Genomic DNA, 22,065 nt, shown 5'->3' with positions numbered 1-22,065 from the left:
AGGAAAGGAAAGATTTATGATCTTGGAGTAGAGGAAAGGAAAGATTTATGATCTTGGAGCAGAGAAAAGGAAAGATTTATGATCTTGAAGTAGAGGAAAGGAAAGACTTATGATATTGGAGTAGAGAAAAGGAAAGATTTATGACTGGAGTAGAGGAAAAGAAAGATTTATGATATTGGAGTAGAGGAAAGGAAAGATTTATGATCTTGGAGTAGAGGAAAGGAATGTTTTATGATATTGGAGTAGAAGAAAGGAAAGATTTATGATCTTGGAGTAGAGAAAAGGAAAGATTTATGACTTGGAGTAGAGAAAAGGAAAGATTTATGATCTTGGAGTAGAGGAAAGGAAAGATTTATGATCATGGAGTAGAGAAAAGGAAAGATTTATGATCTTGAACTAAAAAAAGGGAAGATTTATGATCTTGGAGTAGAGGAAAGGAAAGATTTATGATCATGGAGTAGAGAAAAGGAAAGATTTATGATCTTGGAGTAGAGTAAAGGAAAGATTTATGATATTGGAGTAGAGAAAAGCAAAGTTTTATGATCTTGGAGTAGAGAAAAGGAAAGATATATGATCTTGGAGTTGAGGAAAGGAAAGATTTATGATCTTGGAGTAGAGAAAAGGAAAGATATATGATCTTAGAGTAGAGAAAAGGAAAGATTTATGATCTTGGAGTAGAGGAAAGGAAAGATTTATGATCTTGGAGTAGGGAAAAGGAAAGATTTTTTTATCTTGGAGTAGAGAAAAGGAAAGATATATGATCTTGGAGTTGAGGAAAGGAAAGATTTATGATCTTGGAGTAGAGAAAAGGAAAGATATATGATCTTAGAGTAGAGAAAAGGAAAGATTTATGATCTTGGAGTAGAGGAAAGGAAAGATTTATGATATTGAAGTAGAGAAAAGCAAAGATTTATGATCTTGGAGTAGAAGAAAGGAAAGATTTATGATATTGGAGTAGAGAAAAGGAAAGATTTATGATCTTGGAGTAGAGGAAAGGAAAGATTTATGATCTTGGAGTAGGGAAAAGGAAAGATTTATGATCTTGGAGTAGAGAGAAGGAAAGATATATGATCGTGGAGTAGAGGAAAGGAAAGATTTATGATCTTGGAGTAGAGAAAAGCAAAGATTTATGATCCTGAAGTAGAGGAAAGGAAAGATTTATGATATTGGAGTAGAGAAAAGGAAAGATTTATGATCTTGGAGTAGAGAAAAGGAATGATTTATGATCTTGGAGTAGAGGAAAGGAAAGATTTATGATCTTAGAGTAGAGGAAAGGAAAGATTTATGATATTGGAATAGAGAAAAGGAAAGATTTATGATCTTGGAGTAGAGTAAAGGAAAGATTTATGATCTTGGCGTAGAAAAAAATGAAAGATTTATGATCTTGGAGTAGAGGAAAGGAAAGATTTATGATATTGGAGTAGAGAAAAGCAAAGATTTATGATCCTGGAGTAGAGGAAAGGTAAGATTTATGATCTTGGTTTAGAGGAAAGGAAAGGTTTATGATATTGGAGTAGAGGAAAGGAAAGATTTATGATATTTGAGTAGAGAAAAGGAAAGATTTATGATCTTGGAGAAGAGGAAAGGTAAGATTTATGATCTTGGTTTAGAGGAAAGGAAAGGTTTATGATATTGGAGTAGAGGAAAGGAAAGATTTATGATCTTGGAGCAGAGGAGAGGAAAGATTTATGATATGGGAGTAGAGGAAAGGAAAGATTTATGATCTTGGAGTAGAGAAAAGGGAAGATTTGTGATATTGTGGAAGAGAAAAGGAAAGATTTATGATACTGGAGTAGAGGAAAGGAAATATTTATGATCTTGGAGGAGAGGAAAGGAAAGATTTATGACCTTGGAGTAGAGAAAAGCAAAGATTTATGATCTTGGAGTAGAGGAAAGGAAAGATTTATGATATTGGAGTAGAGGAAAGGAAAGATTTATGATCTTGGAGTACAGAAAAAGAAATATTTATGATCTTGGAGTAAAAAAAGGAAAAAATCATGATATTGGAGTAGAGAAAAGGAAAGATTTATGATCTTGGAGTAGAGAAAAAGAAAGATTTATGATCTTGGAGTAGAGGAAAGAAAAGATTTATGATCTTGGAGTAGAGAAAAGGAAAGATTTATGATATTGGAGTAAAGAAAAGGAAAGATTTATGATATTGGAGTAGAGGAAAGGAAAGATTTATGATCTTGAAGTAGAGAAAATGAAAGATTTATGATATTGGAGTAGAGGAAAGGAAAGATTTATGATCTTAGAGTAAAAAAAATGAAAGATTTATGATATTGGAGTAAAGAAAAGGAAAGATTTATGATATTGGAGTAGAGAAAAGGAAAGATTACTGATCTTGGAGTAGAGGAAAGGAAAGATTTATGATATTGGAGTAGAGAAAAGGAAAGATTCATGATCTTGGAGTAGAGGAAAGGAAAGATTTATGATATTGGAGTAGAGTAAAGGAAATATTTATGGTCTTGGAGTAGAGAAAAGGAAAGATTTGTGATATTGGAATTAAGAAAAGGAAAGATTTATAATATTGGAGTAGAGAAAAGGAAAGATTCATGATCTTGGAGTAGAGGAAAGGAAAGATTTATGATATTGGAGTCGAGTAAAGGAAATATTTATGGTCTTGGAGTAGAGAAAAGAAAAAATTTATGATATTGGAGTAAAGAAAAATAAAAGAATGATGATATTGAAGTAGAGTAAAGAAAAGATATATGATCTTGGAGTAAAGAAAATGAAAGATTTATGATATTGGAGTAAAGAAAAGGAATGAATTATGATATTGGAGTAGAGTAAAGGAAAAATTTATGACATTGGAGTAGAGAAAAGGAAAGATTTTTGATATTGGAATAAAGAAAAGGAAAGATTTATAATATTGGAGTAGAGGAAAGGAAAGATTTACGATCTTGGAGTGAAGAAAAGAAAAGCTTTATGATCTTGGAGTAAAGAAAATGAAAAATTTATGACCTTTGTGTAGAGAAAAGGAAGGTTTTATGATCTTGGAGTAGAGAAAAGGAAAGATTTATGATATTGGAGTAGAGGAAAGGAAAGATTTATGATCTTGGAGTAAAGAAAAGGAAAGATTTATGATATTGGAGTAGAGGAAAGGAAAGATTTATGATATTGGAGTAGAGGAAAGGAAAGATTTATGATCTTGGATTAAAGAAAAGGAAAGATTCATGATCTTGGAGTAGAGAAAGGGAAAGATTTATGATCTTGGAGTAGAGAAAAGGAAAGATGTATGATCATGGAGTAGGGAAGAGGAAAGATTTATGATCTTGGAGTATAGCAAAGGAAAGATGTATGATCATGGAGTAGGGAAGAGGAAAGATTTATGATCTTGGAGTAGAGGAAAGGAAAGATTTATGATCTTGGAGTAGAGAAAGGGAAAGATTTATGATCTTGGAGTAGAGAAAAGGAAAGTTTTATGATCTTGGAGTAGAGAAAGGGAAAGATTTATGATCTTGGAGGAGAGAAAGGGAAAGATTTATGATCTTGGAGTAGAGAAAAGGAAAGATGTATGATATTGAAGTAGAGAAAAGGAAATATTTATGATCATGGAGTAGGGAAGAGCAAAGATTTATGATCTTGGAGTATAGAAAAGGAAAGATGTATGATATTGAAGTAGAGAAAAGGAAATATTTATGATCTTGAAGTAGAGAAAAGGAAAGATTTATGATCTTGAAGTAGAGAAAAGGAAATATTTATGATCTTGAAGTAGAGAAAAGGAAAGATTTATGATCTTGAAGTAGAGAAAAGGAAATATTTATGATCATGGAGTAGGGAAGAGGAAAGATTTATGATCTTGGAGTAGAGGAAAGGAAAGATTTATGATCTTGGAGTAGAGAAAGGGAAAGATTTATGATCTTGGAGTAGAGAAAAGGAAAGTTTTATGATCTTGGAGTAGAGAAAGGGAAAGATTTATGATCTTGGAGGAGAGAAAGGGAAAGATTTATGATCTTGGAGTAGAGAAAAGGAAAGATGTATGATATTGAAGTAGAGAAAAGGAAATATTTATGATCATGGAGTAGGGAAGAGCAAAGATTTATGATCTTGGAGTATAGAAAAGGAAAGATGTATGATATTGAAGTAGAGAAAAGGAAATATTTATGATCATGGAGTAGGGAAGAGCAAAGATTTATGATCTTGGAGTATAGAAAAGGAAAGATGTATGATCATGGAGTAGGGAAGAGGAAAGATTTATGATCTTGGAGTAGAGGAAAGGAAAGATTTATGATCTTGGAGTAGAGAAAGGGAAAGATTTATGATCTTGGAGTAGAGAAAGGGAAAGATTTATGATCTTGGAGTAGAGAAAGGGAAAGATTTATGATCTTGGAGTAGAGAAAGGGAAAGATTTATGATCTTGGAGTAGAGAAAGGGAAAGATTTATGATATTGGAGTAGAGAAAAGGAAAGATGTATGATATTGAAGTAGAGAAAAGGAAATATTTATGATCATGGAGTAGGGAAGAGCAAAGATTTATGATCTTGGAGTATAGAAAAGGAAAGATGTATGATCATGGAGTAGGGAAGAGGAAAGATTTATGATCTTGGAGTAGAGGAAAGGAAAGATTTATGATCTTGGAGTAGAGAAAGGGAAAGAATTATGATCTTGGAGTAGAGAAAAGGAAAGATTTATGATCTTGGAGTAGAGAAAGGGAAAGATTTATGATCTTGGAGGAGAGAAAGGGAAAGATTTATGATCTTGCAGTAGAGAAAAGGAAAGATGTATGATATTGAAGTAGAGAAAAGGAAAGATTCATGTCATGGAGTAGGGAAGAGGAAAGATTTATGATCTTGGAGTATAGAAAAGGAAAGATGTATGATCATGGAGTAGGGAAGAGGAAAGATTTATGATCTTAGAGTAGAGGAAAGGAAAGATTTATGATCTTGGAGTAGAGAAAGGGAAAGATTTATGATCTTGGAGTAGAGAAAGGGAAAGATGTATGATCTTGAATTAGAGAAAAGGAAAGATTTATGATCATGGAGTAGGGAAGAGGAAAGATTTATGATCTTGGAGTAGAGAAAAGGAAAGATTTATGATCTTGAAGTAGAGAAAAGGAAAGATTTATGATCATGGAGTAGGGAAGAGGAAAGATTTATGATCTTGGAGTAGAGAAAAGGAAATATGTATGATCTTGATGTAGAGAAAAGGAAAGATTTATGATCATGGAGTAGGGAAGAGGAAAGATTTATGATCTTGGAGTAGAGAAAAGGAAAGATTTATGATCTTGAAGTAGAGAAAAGGGAAGATTTATGATCATGGAGTAGGGAAGAGGAAAGATTTATGATCTTGGAGTAGAGAAAAGGAAATATGTATGATCTTGAATTAGAGAAAAGGAAAGATTTATGATCATGGAGTAGGGAAGAGGAAAGATTTATGATCATGGAGTAGAGGAAAGGAAAGATTTATGATCTTGGAGTAGAGAAAAGAAAAGATTCATGATCATGGAGTAGAGAAAAGAAAAGATTTATGATCTTGAAGTAGAGAAAAGGAAAGATTTATGATCTTGGAGTAGAGAAAGGGAAAGATTTATGATCTTGGAGTAGAGAAAGGGAAAGATGTATGATCTTGGAGTAGAGAAAAGAAAAGATTCATGATCATGGAGTAGGGAAAAGGAAAGATTTATGATCTTGGAGTAGAGAAAAGGAAAGATTATGATCTTGGAGTAGAGAAAGGGAAAGATTTATGATCTTGGAGTAGAGAAAGGGAAAGATTTATGATCTTGGAGTAGAGAAAAGGAAAGATGTGTGATCCTGAAGTAGAGAAAAGGAAAGATTTATGATCTTGGATTAGAGAAAAAGAAAGATTTATGATATTGAAGTAGAGAAAAGTAAAGATTTATGATCTTGGAGTAGAGAAAAGGAAAGATGTGTGATCCTGAAGTAGAGAAAAGGAAAGATTTATGATCTTGGATTAGAGAAAAAGAAAGATTTATGATATTGAAGTAGAGAAAAGTAAAGATTTATGATCTTGAAGTAGAGAAAAGGAAAGATGTATGATCATGGAGTAGAGAAAAGGAAAGATGTATGATCTTGGAGTAGAGAAAAGGAAAGATGTATGATCATGGAGTAGAGAAAAGGAAAGATGTATGATCTTGAAGTAGAGAAAAGGAAAGATGTATGATCATGGAGTAGAGAAAAGGGAAAGATTTATGATCTTGGAGTAGAGAAAGGGAAAGATTTATGATCTTGGAGTAGAGAAAGGGAAAGATTTATGATCTTGGAGTAGAGAAAAGAAAAGATTCATGATCATGGAGTAGGGAAAAGGAAAGATTTATGATCTTGGAGTAGAGAAAGGGAAAGATGTATGATCTTGGAGTAGAGAAAAGAAAAGATTCATGATCATGGAGTAGGGAAAAGGAAAGATTTATGATCTTGGAGTAGAGAAAAGGAAAGATTATGATCTTGGAGTAGAGAAAGGGAAAGATTTATGATCTTGGAGTAGAGAAAGGGAAAGATTTATGATCTTGGAGTAGAGAAAGGGAAAGATTTATGATCTTGGAGTAGAGAAAAGAAAAGATTCATGATCATGGAGTAGGGAAAAGGAAAGATTTATGATCTTGGAGTAGAGAAAGGGAAAGATTTATGATCTTGGAGTAGAGAAAAGGAAAGATTTATGATCTTGAAGTAGAGAAAAGGAAAGATTTATGATCATGGAGTAGGGAAGAGGAAAGATTTATGATCTTGGAGTAGAGAAAAGGAAATATGTATGATCTTGATGTAGAGGAAAGGAAAGATTTATGATCATGGAGTAGGGAAGAGGAAAGATTTATGATCTTGGAGTAGAGAAAAGGAAAGATTTATGATCTTGAAGTAGAGAAAAGGAAAGATTTATGATCATGGAGTAGGGAAGAGGAAAGATTTATGATCTTGGAGTAGAGAAAAGGAAATATGTATGATCTTGAATTAGAGAAAAGGAAAGATTTATGATCATGGAGTAGGGAAGAGGAAAGATTTATGATCATGGAGTAGAGGAAAGGAAAGATTTATGATCTTGGAGTAGAGAAAAGAAAAGATTCATGATCATGGAGTAGAGAAAAGAAAAGATTTATGATCTTGAAGTAGAGAAAAGGAAAGATTTATGATCTTGGAGTAGAGAAAGGGAAAGATTTATGATCTTGGAGTAGAGAAAGGGAAAGATTTATGATCTTGGAGTAGAGAAAGGGAAAGATTTATGATCTTGGAGTAGAGAAAGGGAAAGATTTATGATCTTGGAGTAGAGAAAGGGAAAGATTTATGATCTTGGAGTAGAGAAAGGGAAAGATTTATGATCTTGGAGTAGAGAAAAGAAAAGATTCATGATCATGGAGTAGGGAAAAGGAAAGATTTATGATCTTGGAGTAGAGAAAGGGAAAGATTTATGATCTTGGAGTAGAGAAAAGGAAAGATTTATGATCTTGGAGTAGAGAAAAGAAAAGATTCATGATCATGGAGTAGGGAAAAGGAAAGATTTATGATCTTGGAGTAGAGAAAGGGAAAGATGTATGATCTTGGAGTAGAGAAAGGGAAAGATTTATGATCTTGGAGTAGAGAAAGGGAAAGATTTATGATCTTGGAGTAGAGAAAGGGAAAGATTTATGATCTTGGAGTAGAGAAAGGGAAAGATTTATGATCTTGGAGTAGAGAAAGGGAAAGATTTATGATCTTGGAGTAGAGAAAAGAAAAGATTCATGATCATGGAGTAGGGAAAAGGAAAGATTTATGATCTTGGAGTAGAGAAAGGGAAAGATGTATGATCTTGGAGTAGAGAAAGGGAAAGATTTATGATCTTGGAGTAGAGAAAGGGAAAGATTTATGATCTTGGAGTAGAGAAAGGGAAAGATTTATGATCTTGGAGTAGAGAAAGGGAAAGATTTATGATCTTGGAGTAGAGAAAGGGAAAGATTTATGATCTTGGAGTAGAGAAAAGAAAAGATTCATGATCATGGAGTAGGGAAAAGGAAAGATTTATGATCTTGGAGTAGAGAAAGGGAAAGATTTATGATCTTGGAGTAGAGAAAAGGAAAGATTTATGATCTTGGAGTAGAGAAAAGAAAAGATTCATGATCATGGAGTAGGGAAAAGGAAAGATTTATGATCTTGGAGTAGAGAAAGGGAAAGATGTATGATCTTGGAGTAGAGAAAGGGAAAGATTTATGATCTTGGAGTAGAGAAAGGGAAAGATTTATGATCTTGGAGTAGAGAAAGGGAAAGATTTATGATCTTGGAGTAGAGAAAGGGAAAGATTTATGATCTTGGAGTAGAGAAAGGGAAAGATTTATGATCTTGGAGTAGAGAAAGGGAAAGATTTATGATCTTGGAGTAGAGAAAAGAAAAGATTCATGATCATGGAGTAGGGAAAAGGAAAGATTTATGATCTTGGAGTAGAGAAAGGGAAAGATGTATGATCTTGGAGTAGAGAAAGGGAAAGATTTATGATCTTGGAGTAGAGAAAGGGAAAGATTTATGATCTTGGAGTAGAGAAAGGGAAAGATTTATGATCTTGGAGTAGAGAAAGGGAAAGATGTATGATCTTGGAGTAGAGAAAGGGAAAGATTTATGATCTTGGAGTAGAGAAAGGGAAAGATGTATGATCTTGGAGTAGAGAAAGGGAAAGATTTATGATCTTGGAGTAGAGAAAGGGAAAGATTTATGATCTTGGAGTAGAGAAAGGGAAAGATTTATGATCTTGGAGTAGAGAAAGGGAAAGATTTATGATCTTGGAGTAGAGAAAGGGAAAGATTTATGATCTTGGAGTAGAGAAAAGGAAAGATTATGATCTTGGAGTAGAGAAAGGGAAAGATTTATGATCTTGGAGTAGAGAAAGGGAAAGATTTATGATCTTGGAGTAGAGAAAAGAAAAGATGTGTGATCCTGAAGTAGAGAAAAGGAAAGATTTATGATCTTGGATTAGAGAAAAAAAAAGATTTATGATATTGAAGTAGAGAAAAGTAAAGATTTATGATCTTGGAGTATAGAAAAGGAAAGATGTATGATCTTGAAGTAGAGAAAAGGAAAGATGTATGATCATGGAGTAGAGAAAAGGAAAGATGTATGATCTTGGAGTAGAGAAAAGGAAAGATGTATGATCATGGAGTAGAGAAAAGGAAAGATGTATGATCTTGAAGTAGAGAAAAGGAAAGATGTATGATCATGGAGTAGAGAAAAGGGAAAGATTTATGATCTTGGAGTAGAGAAAGGGAAAGATTTATGATCTTGGAGTAGAGAAAGGGAAAGATTTATGATCTTGGAGTAGAGAAAAGAAAAGATTCATGATCATGGAGTAGGGAAAAGGAAAGATTTATGATCTTGGAGTAGAGAAAGGGAAAGATGTATGATCTTGGAGTAGAGAAAAGAAAAGATTCATGATCATGGAGTAGGGAAAAGGAAAGATTTATGATCTTGGAGTAGAGAAAGGGAAAGATGTATGATCATGGAGTAGAGAAAAGGAAAGATGTATGATCTTGGAGTAGAGAAAAGGAAAGATGTATGATCATGGAGTAGAGAAAAGGAAAGATGTATGATCTTGAAGTAGAGAAAAGGAAAGATGTATGATCATGGAGTAGAGAAAAGGGAAAGATTTATGATCTTGGAGTAGAGAAAGGGAAAGATTTATGATCTTGGAGTAGAGAAAAGGAAAGATGTATGATCTTGAAGTAGAGAAAAGGAAAGATGTATGATCATGGAGTAGAGAAAAGGAAAGATTTATGATGTTGGAGTAGAGAAAAGGAAAGATGTATGATCTTGAAGTAGAGAAAAGGAAAGATATATGATCATGGAGTAGGGAAGAGGAAAGATTTATGATCTTGGAGTATAGAAAAGGAAATATGTATGATCTTGATGTAGAGAAAAGGAAAGATTTATGATCTTGGAGTAGAGAAAAGGAAAGATTTATGATCTTGAAGTAGAGAAAAGGAAAGATTTATGATCATGGAGTAGAGAAAAGGAAAGATTTATAATCTTGGAGTAGAGAAAAGGAAAGATGTATGATCTTGAAGTAGAGAAAAGGAAAGATGTATGATCATGGAGTAGGGAAGAGGAAAGATTTATGATCTTGGAGTAGAGAAAAGGAAAGATTTATGATCTTGGAGTAGAGAAAGGGAAAGATTTATGATCTTGGAGTAGAGAAAAGGAAAGATGTATGATCTTGAAGTAGAGAAAAGGAAAGATGTATGATCATGGAGTAGGGAAGAGGAAAGATTTATGATCTTGGAGTAGAGAAAAGGAAAGATTTATGATCTTGGAGTAGAGAAAGGGAAAGATGTATGATCTTGGAGTAGAGAAAAGGAAAGATGTATGATCTTGAAGTAGAGAAAAGGAAAGATGTATGATCATGGAGTAGGGAAGAGGAAAGATTTATGATCTTGGAGTATAGAAAAGGAAATATGTATGATCTTGATGTAGAGAAAAGGAAAGATTTATGATCTTGGAGTAGAGAAAGGGAAAGATGTATGATCTTGAATTAGAGAAAAGGAAAGATTTATGATCATGGAGTAGGGAAGAGGAAAGATTTATGATCTTGGAGTAGAGAAAAGGAAAGATGTATGATCTTGAAGCAGAGAAAGGGAAAGATTTATGATCTTGGAGTAGAGAAAGGGAAAGATTTATGATCTTGGAGTAGAGAAAAAGAAGGATGTATGATCTTGAAGTAGAGAAAAGGAAAGATGTATGATCATGGAGTAGGGAAGAGGAAAGATTTATGATCTTGGAGTAGGGAAGAGGAAAGATTTATGATCATGGAGTAGAGAAAAGAAAAGATTTATGATCTGGGAATAAAGAAAAGGGAAGATTTATGATCTTGAAGTAGAGAAAAGGAAAGATTTATGATCTTGGAGTAGGGAAGAGGAAAGATTTATGATCTTGGAGTAGAGAAAAGGAAAGATTTATGATCATGGAGTAGAGAAAAGAAAAGATTTATGATCTGGGAATAAAGAAAAGGGAAGATTTATGATCTTGAAGTAGAGAAAAGGAAAGATTTATGATCATGGAGTAGGGAAGAGGAAAGATTTATGATCTTGGAGTAGAGAAAAGGAAAGATTTATGATCTTGAAGTAGAGAAAAGGAAAGATTTATGATCTTGGAGTAGAGAAAAGGAAAGATTTATGATCATGGAGTAGGGAAGAGGAAAGATTTATGATCTTGGAGTAGAGAAAAGGAAAGATTTATGATCTTGAAGTAGAGAAAAGGAAAGATTTATGATCTTGGAGTAGAGAAAGGGAAAGATTTATGATCTTGGAGTAGAAAAAAGGAAAGATTTATGATCATGGTGTAGGGAAGAGGAAAGATTTATGATCATGGTGTAGGGAAGAGGAAAGATTTATGATCATGGTGTAGGGAAGAGGAAAGATTTATGATCATGGTGTAGGGAAGAGAAAAGATTTATGATCATGGAGTAGGGAAGAGGAAAGATTTATGATCTTGGAGTAGAGAAAAGGAAAGATTTATGATCTTGAAGTAGAGAAAAGGAAATATTTATGATCATGGAGTAGGGAAGAGGAAAGATTTATGATCTTGGAGTAGAGAAAAGGAAAGATTTATGATCTTGGAGTAGAGAAAAGGAAAGATTTATGATCATGGAGTAGGGAAGAGGAAAGATTTATGATCTTGGAGTAGAGAAAAGGAAAGATTTATGATCTTGGAGTAGAGAAAAGGAAAGATTTATGATCTTGGAGTAGAGAAAAGGAAAGATTTATGATCATGGAGTAGGGAAGAGCAAAGATTTATGATCTTGGAGTAGAGAAAAGGAAAGATTTATGATCTTGGAGTAGAGAAAAGGAAAGATTTATGATCTTGAAGTAGAGAAAAGGAAATATTTATGATCTTGGAGTAGAGAAAAGGAAAGATTTATGATCTTGAAGTAGAGAAAAGGAAATATTTATGATCTTGGAGTAGAGAAAAGGAAAGATTTATGATCTTGGAGTAGAGAAAAGGAAAGATTTATGATCATGGAGTAGGGAAGAGGAAAGATTTATGATCTTGGAGTAGAGAAAAGGAAAGATTTATGATCTTGAAGTAGAGAAAAGGAAATATTTATGATCTTGGAGTAGAGAAAAGGAAAGATTTATGATCTTGAAGTAGAGAAAAGGAAATATTTATGATCTTGGAGTAGAGAAAAGGAAAGATTTATGATCATGGAGTAGGGAAGAGCAAAGATTTATGATCTTGGAGTAGAGAAAAGGAAAGATTTATGATCTTGAAGTAGAGAAAAGGAAATATTTATGATCTTGGAGTAGAGAAAAGGAAAGATTTATGATCATGGAGTAGGGAAGAGCAAAGATTTATGATCTTGGAGTAGAGAAAAGGAAAGATTTATGATCTTGGAGTAGAGAAAAGGAAAGATTTATGATCATGGAGTAGGGAAGAGGAAAGATTTATGATCTTGGAGTAGAGAAAAGGAAAGATTTATGATCTTGAAGTAGAGAAAAGGAAATATTTATGATCTTGGAGTAGAGAAAAGGAAAGATTTATGATCTTGAAGTAGAGAAAAGGAAATATTTATGATCTTGGAGTAGAGAAAAGGAAAGATTTATGATCATGGAGTAGGGAAGAGGAAAGATTTATGATCTTGGAGTAGAGAAAAGGAAAGATTTATGATCTTGAAGTAGAGAAAAGGAAATATTTATGATCTTGGAGTAGAGAAAAGGAAAGATTTATGATCTTGAAGTAGAGAAAAGGAAATATTTATGATCTTGGAGTAGAGAAAAGGAAAGATTTATGATCATGGAGTAGGGAAGAGCAAAGATTTATGATCTTGGAGTAGAGAAAAGGAAAGATTTATGATCTTGGAGTAGAGAAAAGGAAAGATTTATGATCATGGAGTAGGGAAGAGGAAAGATTTATGATCTTGGAGTAGAGAAAAGGAAATATTTATGATCTTGAAGTAGAGAAAAGGAAATATTTATGATCTTGGAGTAGAGAAAGGGAAAGATTTATGATCTTGAAGTAGAGAAAAGGAAATATTTATGATCTTGAAGTAGAGAAAAGGAAATATTTATGATCTTGGAGTAGAGAAAAGGAAAGATTTATGATCTTGAAGTAGAGAAAAGGAAATATTTATGATCTTGAAGTAGAGAAAAGGAAATATTTATGATCATGATGTAGGGAAGAGGAAAGATTTATGATCATGGTGTAGGGAAGAGAAAAGATTTATGATCATGGAGTAGGGAAGAGGAAAGATTTATGATCTTGGAGTAGAGAAAAGGAAAGATTTATGATCTTGAAGTAGAGAAAAGGAAATATTTATGATCTTGAAGTAGAGAAAAGGAAAGATTTATGATCTTGAAGTAGAGAAAAGGAAATATTTATGATCTTGAAGTAGAGAAAAGGAAATATTTATGATCTTGAAGTAGAGAAAAGGAAATATTTATGATCTTGAAGTAGAGAAAGGGAAAGATTTATGATCTTGGAGTAGAAAAAAGGAAAGATTTATGATCATGATGTAGGGAAGAGGAAAGATTTATGATCATGGAGTAGGGAAGAGGAAAGATTTATGATCTTGGAGTAGAGAAAAGGAAAGATTTATGATCTTGAAGTAGAGAAAAGGAAATATTTATGATCTTGAAGTAGAGAAAGGGAAAGATTTATGATCTTGGAGTAGAAAAAAGGAAAGATTTATGATCATGATGTAGGGAAGAGGAAAGATTTATGATCATGGAGTAGGGAAGAGGAAAGATTTATGATCTTGGAGTAGAGAAAAGGAAAGATTTATGATCTTGAAGTAGAGAAAAGGAAATATTTATGATCTTGAAGTAGAGAAAAGGAAAGATTTATGATCTTGAAGTAGAGAAAAGGAAATATTTATGATCTTGAAGTAGAGAAAAGGAAATATTTATGATCTTGAAGTAGAGAAAAGGAAAGATTTATGATCTTGAAGTAGAGAAAAGGAAATATTTATGATCTTGAAGTAGAGAAAAGGAAATATTTATGATCTTGAAGTAGAGAAAAGGAAATATTTATGATCTTGAAGTAGAGAAAAGGAAATATTTATGATCTTGAAGTAGAGAAAAGGAAATATTTATGATCTTGAAGTAGAGAAAGGGAAAGATTTATGATCTTGGAGTAGAAAAAAGGAAAGATTTATGATCATGATGTAGGGAAGAGGAAAGATTTATGATCATGGAGTAGGGAAGAGGAAAGATTTATGATCTTGGAGTAGAGAAAAGGAAAGATTTATGATCTTGAAGTAGAGAAAAGGAAATATTTATGATCTTGAAGTAGAGAAAGGGAAAGATTTATGATCTTGGAGTAGAAAAAAGGAAAGATTTATGATCATGATGTAGGGAAGAGGAAAGATTTATGATCATGGAGTAGGGAAGAGGAAAGATTTATGATCTTGGAGTAGAGAAAAGGAAAGATTTATGATCTTGAAGTAGAGAAAAGGAAATATTTATGATCTTGAAGTAGAGAAAAGGAAAGATTTATGATCTTGAAGTAGAGAAAAGGAAATATTTATGATCTTGAAGTAGAGAAAAGGAAATATTTATGATCTTGAAGTAGAGAAAAGGAAATATTTATGATCTTGAAGTAGAGAAAAGGAAATATTTATGATCTTGGAGTAGAGAAAAGGAAATATTTATGATCTTGAAGTAGAGAAAAGGAAATATTTATGATCTTGAAGTAGAGAAAAGGAAATATTTATGATCTTGGAGTAGAGAAAAGGAAATATTTATGATCTTGAAGTAGAGAAAAGGAAATATTTATGATCTTGAAGTAGAGAAAAGGAAATATTTATGATCTTGAAGTAGAGAAAAGGAAATATTTATGATCTTGAAGTAGAGAAAAGGAAATATTTATGATCTTGGAGTAGAAAAAAGGAAAGATTTATGATCATGATGTAGGGAAGAGGAAAGATTTATGATCATGGTGTAGGGAAGAGAAAAGATTTATGATCATGGTGTAGGGAAGAGGAAAGATTTATGATCATGGTGTAGGGAAGAGAAAAGATTTATGATCATGGTGTAGGGAAGAGAAAAGATTTATGATCATGGTGTAGGGAAGAGGAAAGATTTATGATCATGGTGTAGGGAAGAGAAAAGATTTATGATCATGGTGTAGGGAAGAGGAAAGATTTTTGATCATGGTGTAGGGAAGAGAAAAGATTTATGATCATGGTGTAGGGAAGAGGAAAGATTTATGATCATGGTGTAGGGAAGAGGAAAGATTTATGATCATGGTGTAGGGAAGAGAAAAGATTTATGATCATGGAGTAGAGAAAATTCTAGTATTATCAACATAAAATTTTTAAAAGCACACATCATAAAGTTGAATATCTTTTACCGGTTCATTATCGATTTACTCTAAGACAGAGGACTCAGTATTTCTTTCTTTTTAAAGTGACATCTGTTAATCACTTGCGTCCTTAAAGACGATTGCTTCACCTGCATCTGCGATAGATGTTTATTTCATCATCATTATTAGGAATTCACTAATAATTTTAGTTTTATAGTTCTAAAATATGTTAAATTCCACCAATAGTATGTTTTTTTCTGCGGTTGAAATAGTTACTGAACGACATTTCCACGACTTAACTGACAAACTGCCTGTCCTTCAAGCAAACCAAATTGGCATATCTTATCAATGTCAACTTCACTACCATAAAATTGCTTCAAATCCTGTTGAACAAATTGTTTATTTACATAGTTGTAAATTGGTTAATGACATCTGAATGCTATTTTAATTCTCATATACCATTGACATTACTTGTTTGATTTGCATTATGTGCTATAAGTGTTGTTTACATGAGAAATTATGAAATTCTTTAATGTAAGGTACTAAATAAAAAAATGTAGGGGAGATTTTAATGTTTATTAATGTTAAATTATTAACATATAGATATATATATATATATATATATATATATATATATATATATATATATATATATATATATGTATGTATATATATACATATATATATATGTATATATATACATATATATATATATATATATATATATATATATATATATCTATATATATGTATATATATACATATATATATATATATATGTATATATATACATATATATATATATTTATATTTCATGGTACGGATTATGGAGCTTGGATTTTAATATATGTTTAGAACTGCAAAATTTAGACTATAAGACTTCTAACGATAAGTTAATTTTTCCTAACTTCAATTGTTATTGTTGTTCATTATATTTTCAATGGATGTCGAATGAGCCCTTTTTTTTTAATCTAATCGGTGCTCAGAACTACATTAACTACAATTTTTACTCATAGAGTATGATATAATTATTATCATTACTAGCCAAGCTACAACCCAAGTTGTGAAAGCAATATAAGATCAAGGTCTCCAGCAGAGAAAATAGCCCAGTGAGGAAAGGAAATACGCAAACATAGAATAGTGAGCCCGAGTGTACCCTCAACCAAGAGAACTCTAACCCAAGATAGTTGAAGACCATGGTATTGAGGTTATGGCACTGCCCAAGTCTAGAGAACAATGGTTAGAGTTTGGATTATCCTTCTCATATAAGAGCTGCTTTCCATTGCTTAAGAGTGCAGTAGTTAACCCCTTAAGTGAAGAAGAACTCTTTGGTAATTTCAGCGTTGCCAAGTGTATGAGGACAGGAGAATGTGGAAAGAATAGCCCAGACTATTCGGTGTATGTGTAGGCGAAGGAAAAATTACCCGTAACCAGAGGAATCCAATATAGTACTGTCTGGCCAGTCAAATGACCCAGTATCTATTGTGGTCGTATCTTAATGGGTGACTGGTGCCTTGGCGAGCCTACTACAGCACTGTTTTCCTTCTTGGGTTGTAACTTAGCTAGTAATGATGATAATGAAGGTAATCTGATATGCATTTTCACGCTCTACTAGGTGCTCAGAACTCCATTCTAACCTTGTAATAACGACCTTTTTTATTCGTTGCAGAGAGTGGCAAAGTCAACCACGAAGCCATGGCGGATGCCGCGTGGAAGTCCCATCTAGAGACCTTAGTCGCTTGCGACAAGTGCGGGAGAACCTTTTTCCCGGACCGTCTTATTGTGCATCAGAAGGCTTGCCTTCGAGAACCTTGAAGAAAAATAGTCCCATTGTACAGTCTAACTTTTTTCTTTAGCCGAAGTAGGAGTTTTTTACATGTACAACTTCGTGAAAGCTATTTTTATGGGAAGTGTGTGTGTAAAAAAAAATACGTGCGTTGTATAAATTGGACAATGCGTACTTGTAAATTATTCGATTTAGTCTCGAGGATTTTGACGAATGTAGAACATGAAAATCATGTCATGAAGACATTTTACATATTATTTTACAGCATACTACTTAGTTATCAGTAAATTACAATTAACACATGTATATTAGTATTCAAGTATTAAATGAAATGCAAACCTAAGTCATTATTGTTGGTGTCGGTTTACCTTGAAATGCAAGTCTGCATATTAATGTTGAAATTCTTTACATTTTTCCTGATAAGAAAAAAATGTGCTTATTTCAGTGATGCTTAGTTTTATTTAGGAAAACCATCCTTGCATGAATACCAGTGTCCTTGGTAACTTAAGAAATTACCGTTATTTACTTTCCACACAATAAACAATTATTATTTTGATGGCACCAGTGTTATAATTGCCCTTAAGACTTCTTTTATGATTTTCCACCAAAAAAGAAAAGGAAAGTTTTCAGTCGTTAAAAAAAAGAAAAAAAAAATACAGTAATTCTATCATCTTTGATCCCACACTACGTCTATATGTGAGTCAGTTCAGTAATCGATTTTTATGAGTTATGAAATTTACTTTATACTTTTTTTCGCTTTGCCAATTTTATTTCTGTATTATATTTTGTCGATTTTTTACAGTGTTAAATCTAAAAACATTAAGTCAGGTGTGTTAGGAAGCTCTATCAGACCTATTTTATGATGGAAGAGCGAGTAGACTAGTTTTTTGTTTGGCATCTCTGAGTTCCCTAAACGTTGCCTGACATACTTTCTACGTGATCAGGATCTTCTGGAAACCTAGTTAGAAAATCTATTAGTCGTCTGTGTACATATTACACTACAACCTGTACTTTTCTTTACTCTGGTGGGTAGTCTATGTGTATCTCATTTGTCCTTAAAAATCTGGTCGGTAAAATTTGCCGTTAGATTTCCTAGTGTTTGGTTTTAAACTATAAAATTTTCTTTTTAAGGGGCTACGAATAGCCTACAAGCAAATCAGAATCTGTAGCCTTCTTTTAATAGTGGTTACGGATACGGCAATTCTACATATGAATTTCTACAAGCTCCGCTGTTACACGAGTCTCTAATTTCTCTAATCTTTGCCTGTCTCACCCAAGTTCCAACCCCCACCCACTCGTCAGTTTAGGAACTAGCATACTAGATTAGATTAGATTAGATTATGTAACGTTGGGTTAGCACAGATCTGTATTTTCGTGAACTGGTAGAGGTCTAATGCAGGGTAGATAAGGTGGTCCAAGGGTGGCGTAAGCTGCATAACGGTCTTATTAGACAACGATCTCCACCCCATATTAGGTTAGGGTAGGTAAGGTCGCTCGCTACCTCCGAATGTAGTGGACTGTTGACTACTTCCTGAGCAACTCTTCTAGGAGGTATATGGGCCTTTAGCAAATGTAGAGGTATTTGGAATACCCCTAGCAGTGCGTATCTTTACTAGTTCAAGATGTACTTCCCGTATGTATAGCAATTGTTTTTATTTCATGTTGCCTTTTTCCAAAGTTGGACGTTGCACTACTTTGCTTATTATCATTCATCCATCATGAGACATTCATTTCATTCAATGTTGGAAAAAATCTAAAGAAACTTGAACATTTATTACTGTGACTTAATGTCGAAAGCACTTACTTTTACCAAGACTTGAAACTGTTGTGCTGAAGCATCTGAGAATGGTTGTCTCAGAAACTGATAATCTTGTACGATGCATTTATATGTTAAAAGAGTTTACTTTTCACTTACAGAAAATTGTCTTTATAATCGTAGCCATGACAATGAATAAGCCTTTGCACACGTTACCAATGAATATTTTTTTTTCCATATAAATTAATTTACATTTTTTGGAATTGTAAAAAATGTACAATTTCACTTGAAAAATAAAATAAAATAACTTTATTGCTTCAAATATGAAATTATTTTATACAGTTAGATCTATTTTTTTAGATTCTTTTATCCTGCAGCTACTTTTTTTCTTTCTTGACATTTGCCCCTATAGGTAGAGACAGTTTTAGTACTATCATAAGCCCAAATAAATTTTTTGCCAATTTGAAGATGTCTGAGAGTACATGCGATCTGAAAAAGCTCCCTCAAAGTCAAAGCTATCCATGTTTCAAATATTGCTATTGAATTATACTTCACATGAAGGTAGTAGTCCAAGAGTTTTATTACACTGTCTTCAAAACATATTGCAGCTTAAGCTGGAATCACTCACGGCTTTTTTTCTTTTTTTTTTATTTCCTCCACCAGCAAGACGTTGCTGTCCAAAACGGAAAACACGAGAGCTTGTTTGCTCGAGATATTGGCTTCCCGACTGAACGGGAAGCACAATACACGAGCATGGCTCCTTCTGGTGTACACAAACAAGATGGCTGCTGCATATAGGACGTGCTCTTCCTTGGCAATCTCGAGTCCAACAAACCTCAAGAGATGATAAAAATGTGCTTTGACCACCCTGTGGTAGTTGTAGAATTCCTTGATTCACGTAAAATACCGATAACACCTATTACCGCAACAGTTAGAAAATTTCTGGGTTCCATGATGATATCAGCTGATCGGTTTTGTTTAACTTTTTCCTATATGCTCCTGGAACTGCGAAATCGTAGTGTGACGCTATAACACTTTTGCTCGCTCTCATCGGCTGGGGTTCGCGAAAAACTCGAGCAAGAAATGACTAGTGTGATTCCAGCATTACTTTTGATGTTTTGCAAGAACGGATATAATTCCTCTACGGGTGCTATTGTCGTGTTGTAATACATATGAAAGTGACTACACCTTGCATATACACATACATACATACATACATACATATATATATATATATATATATATATATATATATATATATATATATATATATATATATATATATATATATATACAAAAACACTCGAGAATCCTTTACATCTGTTCCCTGGGTTAATTTTCCATAGCGATATGTTATAAATTTTCCAAAATAAGTAGGCAAGGATATTGAGAATACGATATATTGTCATCATAATTCAAAATAAGTTATGAAGTAGTACATAGTCATGGACATATAATTTATGTATATAGCATAAGTAAGATCACTACTCAAAGATAAAACATTAACCGCAGATAAATTAAGACGTATAGAAAATTGATTGAAAATAAATCGTAATTAAACGAGATCAAATTCAATTGAAAAATACTATATACAATTAGAATAAGATATTAATTTGAATACTAAATAGATGAAAAAAAAAAGTGGTTTTGGTAGTTTCAACTATCAAGTTTTTGGATGCGTTTGATTAGAAATCGTTCGAAAATTATCAAATTTCTTACAAGGAACGGTATAACTAATACCAGAAGCAGAGAAGAAAATTTTTAACAGTAATGAAATAATTTTAGACACAAAGTTTGTAGATTTTCTTGTCCATTCATCATAATCTCGAAAGTAAAATGACTCATTACTTCGAAACGATACCTCTCCCACGGGTTGCTCTAATTGTTTACATTCCTAATTCCGACCGACCACTTGTCTTTGTCTGTCTTTGTGTATTACTGGCGCAAGTGACTCATCTCTATACCATTCTTTAATTCTGAGGACAAAAGTACTGAGATGCCACTAGTGAAAAGAGGAATTCTCTTTTAGTATGTCCGTGTTGTTATATTCCTTAATAACGGGTGAGTCTTTACCTTTTGTGTAGCCTATTTGTGAATGTATGGACAGACTGTACACCATGTATTTTCATTGCCAGCTATGTAACGTTACATGGTAATTAATTTCCTTATGTTCGTATCGCTCTGATCGTGAATAATGTAGTGAAATCTTTACGTGTTTTGTATTTATGGCTTTTGAAGATTAATGTGACAGGAAATCATTAAATTAAACATTATTTCTATTTGACCTGAACCCGTCCAGATTATAGGCTAGGTAGGCCTATGTGTGTGCCTTCCCCCCCCCCCCCCTTTGATATTATTGTTGCCGAGGTTTGGGCGGATGGATCGAGTGAAGAAATCTCGGTAATAGGAGGATAGATGCCAGAGAGGCAAGAGAGTGTGCTAGAAATAGGAATGAATGGCGAGCGATTGTGACGCAGTTCCGGTAGGCTCTCCTGCTTCCTCCTGTCGCTTTGGATGACCGCGGAGGTAGCAGCAGTAGGGGATTCAGCGTTATGAAGCTTCATCTGTGGTGGATAAGGGGGGAGGATGGGAGGAGCGTAGGGTGGAAAAATCCCCTTGTTTTTCATTTGCTTGATGTCGGCTCCCACCCTAAATTGGGAGAAGTGCCTTGGTATATATGAGATAGATTATTGTTGCTGTTGTTGGTGTAATGTAGATTGCCTACCTTGTGATCTTGTGTCCAATTTCAAAACGAATGAAATGTTAACTCCAATGTTTTGACTGACGTTTACAAATACTGTTACAAAGGAAAGATTTGTGTTCGGCGTTAATGTGTTAGTTGGCTCGTATCAGCTCCCGTTTAAGATGCATTGGTTAGATTATATAATTGTTTGTTATTTACTGAAGAAGGTTTTGAAATAGAAAAATCTGCAATAACTCGCCTCCGAAAAAGGTACAAAGAACGTTGTTTTGAATTCTTTAAAGAAAATGGACATCAAGGCATGTTATTTTGTCAATTAGTTACTTCCGAATAAGTAACCTCACCTCGCTTAAGTTTAAAAACTAAATGTATTAGAGGGGTAGGAAGCATACCATGGCGGGATAGTATATCGGTTTTTAATTCCAAAAGAACAGTAGCTTGTCAGACGGGTAAGGGGGTTTTTAATCACACTGATTTCACCAAATAATTTTTTTCTGGTTTGCCAGGACACAGAAGAGACTGTGTTAGCATATTTGTGAAGGTAAGGAAGACAAAAAATAGTTCAAACACATGCGCGCGTGCACACACACACACACACATGTATACATACATACAT

At 33.3% G+C, this 22,065-nt stretch overlaps 1 protein-coding gene across 2 annotated transcripts in view; it reads left to right on the top strand.

The window, feature by feature from the left end:
- Positions 1–17,559, top strand: part of LOC137616447 (muscle M-line assembly protein unc-89-like) — a 185,177-nt gene extending 167,618 nt beyond the window's left edge. For both annotated transcript variants that reach the window (XM_068346200.1, XM_068346201.1), the window contains exon 10: positions 16,876–17,559. In XM_068346200.1, coding sequence (XP_068202301.1) covers positions 16,876–17,021 — 146 coding nt within the window. In that variant the 3' untranslated portion in view covers positions 17,022–17,559. The remainder of the gene's footprint in view (positions 1–16,875) is intronic.
- Positions 17,560–22,065: the final 4,506 nt, after the last annotated feature.

The sequence above is a fragment of the Palaemon carinicauda genome, chromosome 22 (assembly GCF_036898095.1).
Source record: "Palaemon carinicauda isolate YSFRI2023 chromosome 22, ASM3689809v2, whole genome shotgun sequence".
Taxonomy (NCBI): domain Eukaryota; kingdom Metazoa; phylum Arthropoda; class Malacostraca; order Decapoda; family Palaemonidae; genus Palaemon; species Palaemon carinicauda.
The sequence above is the reverse complement of the archived record's forward strand: the minus strand, read 5'-3'. Positions and strand labels throughout refer to the sequence as shown.